This window comes from Cucurbita maxima, unplaced genomic scaffold (genome assembly GCF_002738345.1).
Source record: "Cucurbita maxima cultivar Rimu unplaced genomic scaffold, Cmax_1.0 Cma_Scf00030, whole genome shotgun sequence".
Taxonomy (NCBI): Eukaryota; Viridiplantae; Streptophyta; class Magnoliopsida; order Cucurbitales; family Cucurbitaceae; genus Cucurbita; species Cucurbita maxima.
This window is the reverse complement of record NW_019272046.1, coordinates 266,973-276,362: the sequence shown is the minus strand read 5'-3', so window position 1 is coordinate 276,362 and position 9,390 is coordinate 266,973. Positions and strand designations below refer to the sequence as shown.

Below are 9,390 nucleotides of genomic sequence, written 5' to 3'. Positions count from 1 at the left end.
TTTTTTTTTTTTTTTTTTTTTTTTTTTTTTTTTTTTTTTTTTTTTTTTTTTTTTTTTTTTTTGACAATCACTATGAGATCAGAGCAATATTTCCATATTTTCCCCCCCATAATTTATGCTAATTTTATGCTTCCATATTCTTATACCAATGATTATTCTAGAAAAATCTTAACAAAAATGTAAAGAATTTTTTAATATACTAATAAATGTTTTGTAATATTTATGTGGAGACCACCATTTCTCTCATTATTTTTATCTTCGTTCGGTTTATCCTACGCTTTCGAGTCATACCACAAACAAACATCCATTATCCCAATATTTAGGATGTTTTATAATTTTATTTTATAGAAACTATATTGAAAAATAGAAATTATAATTAAAGAGTTTTCTTTTTTTAATGAATAGATTTTAAAAAATGTATATTAAATTCTTAATTGTTAAGAAATATAAAAAGTTTTAGAGAGATAAAACTAGAACCAAAGTTAATTTCCTGTTGAAATATGAGGTAAGGATAAATATGAGTTTCCGACCTCGACCTGCTCTATAGTCAAATTGAAATAGGAGGCAAGGATAAAGATGAGCTTCCTGTCTCCGACCTCGACCTGCTGACAAAAATGAGCTTCTCATCCCGTCTCCGATCTCTGCCCCATCGGAGAGGGCTAAGCTAAAGAGGAGGGGAAAAAGAAAATAGGAGTTGAGACTAAATAAAGTAAAAATGATTTCCAACATACACCCACTAACTCTTTGCATCATTACTACCCTTGACCACCAAAATTAAGATGATTAGACTTCTTTGACCACCAAAATTAACATGGCGAGTCTAATCACTCCAAGGCTTCACCGAAGGTACCCCTAATATTCTCCTCCCATGTCAGGGTCCGGTCTATGCATTGAATTTTAATCTTTACCAACAACGAATGATCTCCACTTAGTTTCTTTCATGTTCAATCAAATCTTTTAGTGGGTATGCAAGCGAATTCTATTCGAAGATCCAAATGTTGCCCAATTTTGTTCTTCGATCATCCTGTGCTCTGAACATTTCCATTGAAAATTTTGTACAACAGGGCTTCCTTTTGCGCCAGAGTTGGATCATATTGATCAGCCCATCTTATGAGCTTACTGTTATCTTTCCATTTTCTTCCTTTACAATCGACTACTCTTCACTTGCAATCTAGGGCGATCGGTATTCTCTTATGGGTCGTTTTGATTTTCCTGTATCAAAACGGGAAAGTTGAGAATAAGAAGAGATTGTTGGGAATGAATTTCAAATGCTTTGAATGAAGTATGGCTGTGTTTCGTATGCGAGAATTTTTAGCTTTGTCAATATAATTTGCATAGATCGGAATACGATTGTTAGGGATGATATAGTCGGAAGTTGTGTGTTCAAATCTTTGATATCTCCAGAATTTGAAGAAATAGAATGCTTGGTCCCATGCTTGCATATCAAAAAATCCTAAATATGCAGATGAAAACTAGATTATAGAGGGATGGCTTTCGTTGTTTTTTTAAAGAAAATCAGCTTCATTGCATATGTATATATACAGATGAATGCATAAGAAATGGGTAGAACAGGACTGTCCCAATTATATTATTGGGGACAAGCAACTGGGCATTGGTTTAAAGTTTCTGATTCCACATGATATTTAGGTGTTTGTTTGTTCTATTTTTCTGATAATTGATGAGATCCCTAGCAACATAATGTGGTTTCTCATTAATTTACAGTTTTTCAAGGAACTTGTTATTTGTTGCTTATTCAGATTCAACTGTCATAAGAAGGAAATCCCCTTTTGGAATATCCTCTGGCCAGGAGCAAGAATTGCCAAAGGATCATACTTAGATTTCCTCTGCAAGACAGTTTGCCACTTAGGGCCAAAGTGAGCTCGCCATTCTTCTTGGGAGCTGTAGTGGGGGAGGTATTGCTTGACACCAGGGAGGTACTCAATACAGTAATCCAAAATTCTTTGATTTTGTGCTAAAATGTGTTCTAACCCATCTGTTCGTATGGAAGATGGAACTGCAGAAGATAAGAAAGCCACTAAGTAGAAAACTTCCTCTTCTGGAGTGGCCAAAGATGTTTTGTTGTTCCATCTGAACCAATGAAAAGTAAAGAAGAATGAGACTGAGAACATGATAAAAAGAAAGTTTTCATATATGAATTAAGTTATGAGGCAATTACTTGGATTTGTTAACTGGGTAGATTATGATGGGGCCATTGCTAGTATCCTTGAGGATGTTACCAAAGACCTCTTGAGCAAAATCGTGTATTTGGGTTCTAGGGATCAGTAGATTTAGCCATGGATGAGGAATTTCCCATAAGCCTTTAGCTCGTAGCTTGTTTTCGGAGACGTGGACACGGTCCAGGAAAGCCAGGTAAGTAACTTCTGATGTGAAGAGGGTGGATGGAATATAGTTCAATCCTGTCAATAAGCTTTCAACTTTCTGCATTAGAAGAAAAATAAGTTAGCAAGCAGTGTTTTATGGGCTGTTTTTGTTTTTAGATGGCAAAACTCCTCACCTTGTTTATAAAGTCAAGTTCATCTGGGTTGAAGTACTTTGCTATTTCCAAGCAGTAGAAAACTTTTCCATCTGAATTGAATTTGCTGGCTTGCAGTGGTTCTTGGGGATTAAAAGAAGATCTCCAGTTATTGAGGAGACCAGTTCTATTAATAAATACAAATCCTTCAATATAATCAAATTGATCATTGGATGATATTAGATGTTCTTGGTCTCTTGTAAATTTGGAGAAGTCTGAGTAAAGTACTCTTATCCATTTTACCTGTCAAAAGTGACGGATTGTGTTTCATAATTTGTGTACCTCGCTTTAATGAAATGGATGGAATATGGCCTTACCATTTTTGGTGCCTTTTCCAAAGAAATCCTTGCCCTTGTTATGATGCCAAACTGTCCAAGCCCGCCAAGAACAGCATGGAAAAGGTCTGCATTTTGATTCTCTGAACAGGCAAACACCTCCCCTTTTCCTGCAAAAGTTCAGACATCTTTAAGGAAATTCCAAACCTTGAAATGCGTTTAGTTGAAGCAAACACTCATGAAACATTTTATTAAGAACAATGAGTTGAGAAAACTAGAACATTACCAGGAAAGAAATAGTTGCTTCTTTGTGAAATGACTAGCAATGTTACATGAAAATTACCTGTGACAACTTCGAGCTGATATACGTTGCTGATTTGGGGTCCATGCCGGAAGGCCTGCCCACTAATGCCAGCATTTGACAAGGTGCCTCCAACAGTAAGATGCAGGTAATCTGTCCAGGATTTTGGTGCCAGCCCTTGTTTAAGAGTTTCATGCAGGATATTTATCCACAGCTCTCCAGCTGAAACGTCCACATAAGGTAATTCCCCTGCATTTATTTTCATTTCTAGCCCCTGAAATGATTCCATATTGATAACTACACCATTATAGGCTTGAGCTTGACCTTGGATGGAATGTCCATGGCCTCTAGCTGCAACCGTCAAGTCAGACGCATATCCCATGCTGAAAATATGGTTTATCGTGTTCGAAATATCGGAGACGGATTTTGGATGTAAGACAGCTAATGGGTATAAATTGTATCTGTTTCCAAAATCGGTTGCTGCTTTATGATTATTGTCAAAGCTGAGGTATCCATCCAATTCCAGTGTTTGCAGTTCATAAGAGGATATATCAGAGGAACCAAAATGGGGAGGAATTGTTGGGGCTGCAAAAAGGTGGTTGGTGCTGTCAGGTATGCAACTGATGTATAGAATTATGTATAACTTGAGGAAAATAATGCTTTGTTTGATGAAGCCAGAAGGCGGCAACCCCATCTTTCCTTAAGGAGAGAAAGAAAGAGTGATAAAAAGAATAAGAGGGAGAGAGAGAGAGAGAGAGCAAAAGGAGAGGTGCTGAAAAGCCTAAGGAATGAAGTGGAATGAAAGAGAATTTAAAGAAGTTCTTGGGTGGCATAGTCAAACATATAGTTGGTGGCATTGGGCGAGCTAGCTACCTGTAGTTCTTTTGGTTCACCTTTTTGAGGTTAAAAAAAAAACAGAGGAGATAAAAAAACTGCCCAAAAGCAAAAGCAAAAACATAAATATTTCCTTTTCCTTTTTCTTTTCTCGATTGACACTTTCTGAAGAACAGTTCTCAACCAAATTTTAGTGAAAGAAAACAAAAATCACCTTGACCATTAATTGAGGAAGGTGCAGAGTGGTGTTGTTTACTGCATGAAGCAAAGATTTTATGTTTCTCCTTATTCCAATCTTGTCAAAATTCACTGTTCGTCTTCTTTACACACTGAATGCGGCTGCAAAACCACTGTAATTGGCTGAATTTTCACTTTTTGTCTGCTGTTCATATATGGTACAGTTTGAATTTAATTTCTCTATTGCAGAGTGAATGGCGGGCTGGCCCCTACTCTGTTTCATGCTTCTTCAAGCTGAGTGTCTGAGGAGTCAGATATCTTGGACCCACTTCATTTTTTTCTTCACAAGAGTATATATTGTGCTTTGACAGCTCTTACCAACGAGCTATATAGTTCTTTCTATATAATTTTCATGAATTTCTTACATGTTCATATTTAGCTTTGTATATGATCATATTGAGGAGGTCTGTCGATTTTTATCGTTATGGTATAGATATGAGATCAAACCATCAAAAGCTTAAAAGGGTAAGCACAATCTAGATTACTTACTACAAATTTTGGTCGAAACCATCGTAAGGGGCTCTCGATGCCGATCTTTGTAAGGTCAAAGACTCAGTACATATGCACGTGAACTAGCTCAATAGTAGTTCTTAGAAAAAGTAAATAGAATAAGCATGATAGCTATGTTGAAGGTAGACAAATAAACATATTTCAAAGGGGAAATAAAAATCGAATGTAGAAACCGTCGATTCTTTTACGTCTGTTCTTAAATCTCTTCATTCACTGTGTTCTTGATTATAAATTTCAAAAGGTTATTCAAACAGTGATGGTCAATGTTTTGTTATTCTCTCAATTGCATTGAACTGCACCTAGATTTTGATGTATGTTTTTCTTTGATTCAGGGACTAAAAGTTGTTTTTTTCCCTTTCTAGGTGCTGAAGAAGAAGTGTCAGAAAAGGAAAGATGAAAGATATATGTAGATGGAATGAGTTCAGAGAAGCAGCAGCAAAGAAAGCTCAATTTACTGCATGTATAATTCCTTAGCTTTTTTGTGGACTTAAAAAGGTATGTGGCTTCATCATCAAACTTCTAATGGAGGGTAAGAGAGAGAGAGAGAAGATTGGGAAGGGGTGGGGCCATAGACATGTGATCTGCATAAGGAGGGTAGTGGCCCAAGAAAAGGAAGGGATTGAAAAGAGGAGGAGGAGGCTTAGATAAAGAATGTTGAGGGTATGTTAATATCAAGATTATAAAATTCATTCATTGTTTGATTGGATAGCATTGATTCTAATTTCAGTATCACTTGCCCCAATATTCTCTTTGTTATTATTATTATTCCTTTGTTTGAAAGTTGAAGACCGGCCCATGAGAGTGGTTGAGTTGTTGGAGGGAGAACGCCTATCGTTTGCTTTGGTCCGTTATGTATTATCGTCAGTCTTATGGTTTTAAAACGTATTTGTTAGGGAGAGGGTTCTATTCCCTTATAACTTGGAGAGCGAAACATTCTTTATAAGGGTGGGAAAACCTCTCTGTAACATACGCGTTTTGAAACTGTGAGGTTGATGGTGATATGTAACGGGCTAAAGTGGACAATACTTGCTAGCAGTGAGTTTGGGCTATTACAAATGGTGTTTGAGTCAGGTTACCGAACGGTGCGAGATACGGGTCAGAGTAGGGCTAGACCCTCTCCATAGTAGATGCGTTTTAAAACCTTGAGGGGAAGCTCAAAAGGAAAAACTTAAAGAGGACAATATCTACTGTCGGTGAACTTGAGCTGTTTGTAACCTTCACGTATTAGTACACTTTTCTTTCAAACTCATCATCTCAAAACAAGGGTAGAGAGTATATTTAAATTGTATGAGAGTTCTTTAGAAAAGTAGCTGATTCTTTTTCTCTATTTTGGATAAAATAACATTTGCAGCAGTTATCAAACATCAAAATAATGAAGAACTAGACTGTTAAAAGTCTCGTGATCATGTTCAAAACCATGAAATGTCCCGTACTTCGAAAAGTAATCAAAGGTACAACGTAACAGTATTTGATGATCGATTTTGACAAGCAATGAACGTAAGCTTTTGATCCGAAAAAAGAAAGGTAGGGAAGAATATTTGGTGCATACACATGTGAAGGCAGTCCTATATACCCAAGAATATTTGGGTGTTTGGTGTTAGCAAGTAGGGGCCTGTTTGTGTGTAGTTTGTAGAGAAAGGATATAAGAAGTTTAAGATAATATATTTATTGAACAAAAAATTGTGAAGAGAAAGTGGAAGAAACACTAAAAAAAAGGTATAAAATGTTGTTATAATAAGAATGGGTTGCATTATGTGCCCCATATCCTTCTATTTTGGATATTATTAAACACTTACCTTTTCTTTATTGGGAGACCTTATGAGCATCCCTTTGAAAATCACATGTTTTTGAGTGAATGTGTTTCTATTTTTACCTTATTAACTCACTTTGTTGTCTCAAATATTGGCATCAATAACACAATCTACTTTGATAATTTCAAACCCTAAAAACAATATTATTGATGCTTCAATGATTTTCACACTACTCTCTTCGTTCTTCGATCTATGTAGAAATGTTTATATGATTCGATGATCTGATGAATTTGGACTATACAACTAAAACCATAAAAGTCTAGTTGGGTTGAATATTTTTTCTATTTGGGATGGACTAAATCTTTTTAAATAAATTTTTTTTGTTCTGGTTGTGGGTTGTCATTGTGTTGGTTTGGTCAACCTAGCTAACCTGAAAATAGGGTTCCAACAATCCAACCCTACTATTAGGGTTGCTTGTAACTTATGTGAGTGAAGTGTTGTGAACCCTATTCGGGCTATACACCCCTAAGTTTAGGTCTGTTTGATAATAGGTAATTTTATTTTATTTTATTTTATACGTTTGATGACTTGAGTAAGATGTTATTGTATAATTCAAATCAATCATTTGTAGTTAGGTACAGGAACAAACTAAAAGAGATGATCGAGCAACAGAGTTTTGCGAGAGAGATATTCAGAAGTGAAAGCAAAAGAGATGATCAAAACGGAGAGATATTTATCGACAAGAGGAAGAACGACAATAGAACGATGAAAAATGAGATAGTGGCATCATAAAAAACATTTGAAATAGCAAAAGTGGGATGGCATGAAGAGACAAACAAAATAACCCATTGTTTGAAAACAAGAAGTAATCTACTTAATACAAACAAAGGCAACAATATAATAATCAAAAGGGCCTTGGAAATGTTTTAGATAATCTTCCACATGGCTCATTCACAACCCACCAATCATACTATCCTTCCACAATCATAATATCCTTCCATAAAAAGATTGTTCATATGATTTGGGAATCCGACCAATTCAGACGGTCTAACTCGAGCTATAAAAGTTGAGTTGGGTTAGATTTTTTTCCATTTGGGTTGGGCTGATTTTTTTTTTTTTTTTTTTGTTGGATCAACCTGACCAACTCGGAATTAGGGTTAAACTCAACTCTTCTGTACTTTGCAGATTAAGAATATTTGACATTTGTATTAACAATGCACTGTGACTAATGAACATTTGATATTTGAAGTTTATAAGACTTTTGGTCGGGTCAATCTGACCAACCTTGAAATAGGGTTAAACCCAACTCAACCCTATCCTATTTTAAAAATTATTATGAAAGAATATTTGACGTTTGTATTGACGATGCGTTGTGACTAAAGAATCTTTGATATTTGAGATTTTTAAGATTTTAGCTATTGAGGTAAATAAATATAATTTTCTAAATCATTAAAAAGGAAAAGGATAACTTGACAATCTAACCTAACCCGAAAGTAGATCGGATTGGGTTGAGTTGTGAACTCTATGGAGTTGCTCACGTCACCAACCCGACCAACCTGAAATTTTGAGTTAATCCCATGTATAATTCCTAATATATTACCGTTTCACATTTGTAGTGGAATTGGTATTAGTAATTCAAACTCTAAGTATTCCAATGACCAAGTTTTCAGGCTTTCTTAGTCATTTGAATAAATAAATTTTCACTTTGGTCGATAATAAAGTTCTTGAATGAACGAATGTTATTCAGTTGAATAGGCGTGTTCAAATGATATGATAACTCGACCAATTTGGACTACCTATGTGAGATCTCACATTGGTTGGAGTGAGGAACGAAACATTCTTATAAGAGTGTGGAAACCTTTCCCTAGTAGACGTGTTTTAAAAATTTTGAGGGAAGCCCGAAGAGAATGCCTAAAGAGGACAATATCTACTAGCGCTGGACTTGGTTATTATAAATGGTTTTAGAGCTAGGTTTCATTCCTAGGATCGGTGGGTTATGGGCCCAATCACGCCGACATGCACAGCAAAATCATCAATGCATCTTGGGTACAAATAGTCATGTTCAAGGCCTAGGGTTTAAATGGTCAAGGTCGAACAACAAACTTCGTAGAGAAGTGTTAAGACCTTGGTAACATTGGTCACGAGTCTATACTTCTCGAAAGGTCTTGGACAACTTTGGTTAGGTCTAAACATGATGTTAAGTGAAGCCGATCGGTGCAAAATTCATGTGTTAGGGGCATGCATGATGCGAAAATTCTTGTGTTGGGCAAGTCTTATCTTATTTTACTTGTCCGAGTATGTCGATGATGATGCTCCTATTATTAACTTTCGATAAGCACGTTAGGATACCTATAAACAACATGATTTTTGCTTTGTCTTATATATGAGTCTCACTAGGTATGAACTATTTACTAAATACTTTTGTATTGGCCCCTACTCCAACGAACCTATTATGTAGATAATGAAGTCTACTATGAATTTGCTGACGCGAAAGATGAAACACGACGAAATAACTCTATTAACTAGGTTCTAGTTTTTTAGTAGAAATTTACACAAACAGTATAGTTGGCTCGTTACTTACACCAATTTAAACGCATGTCATGATTTAGTCTGATTCGTTCTATACTTTATTATTTATATTCCTTTTTGTTTTCAAAACGCAAACTCGTGGTGTCGAAGCCCTTGAAGTGCATTTCAAAACACAAACACGACGAAAAGAAGCTTATAATCTTTCATATCCCTAAACACGTGATTTTTAACGTACAAGCCCCACAAGAAAAGACATAAAAATATGAACCAAATCACTTCAATGGGAGACCAACATGCATTCCAAAAGAAGAACATGTTAGGTCAAAAGACATCAGACCAAAAAGATGTTAACTCGTATATAATATTTCCCTATCCCGAAGGAATCTCAAGCATTTTGTGTTATTTAAAAAAAAAAAAAAA

At 35.7% G+C, this 9,390-nt stretch overlaps 1 protein-coding gene and 1 long non-coding RNA gene across 3 annotated transcripts; one reads left to right on the top strand and one right to left on the bottom strand.

Moving 5' to 3' along the window:
• Nucleotides 1-1,508: 1,508 nt before the first annotated feature.
• On the bottom strand, nt 1,509-3,935 carry LOC111465981 (cytokinin dehydrogenase 1-like). Its single transcript, XM_023110501.1, has 5 exons — nt 3,152-3,935; nt 2,851-2,978; nt 2,516-2,776; nt 2,177-2,439; nt 1,509-2,088 (listed from the first exon to the last, which is right to left on the bottom strand). The coding sequence occupies exons 1-5, from the start codon at nt 3,801-3,803 to the stop codon at nt 1,767-1,769; spliced, it is 1,626 nt and encodes a 541-aa protein (XP_022966269.1). The 5' UTR covers nt 3,804-3,935; the 3' UTR covers nt 1,509-1,766.
• Nucleotides 3,258-5,428, top strand: LOC111466146. Of its 2 annotated transcripts, XR_002714323.1 has the most exons (4): nt 3,258-3,349; nt 3,421-3,557; nt 3,636-3,721; nt 4,370-5,428. It is a non-coding gene; the product is annotated as an uncharacterized LOC111466146 (long non-coding RNA). The 2 variants fall into 2 exon arrangements; XR_002714322.1 differs by having other exon boundaries at nt 3,421-3,721.
• The last annotated feature ends 3,962 nt before the right edge of the window (nt 5,429-9,390 follow it).

Coding starts and splice junctions, on each gene's coding strand:
- LOC111465981 (XM_023110501.1), bottom strand. CDS start 3,803: ATGGGGTTGCCGCCTTCTGGCTTCATCAAACAAAGCATTATTTTCCTC. Junction 2,777..2,850: donor TGGAAAAGGCACCAAAAATG/GTAAGGCCATAT, acceptor CACTTTTGACAG/GTAAAATGGATAAGAGTACT. Junction 2,440..2,515: donor AACTTGACTTTATAAACAAG/GTGAGGAGTTTT, acceptor CTTCTAATGCAG/AAAGTTGAAAGCTTATTGAC.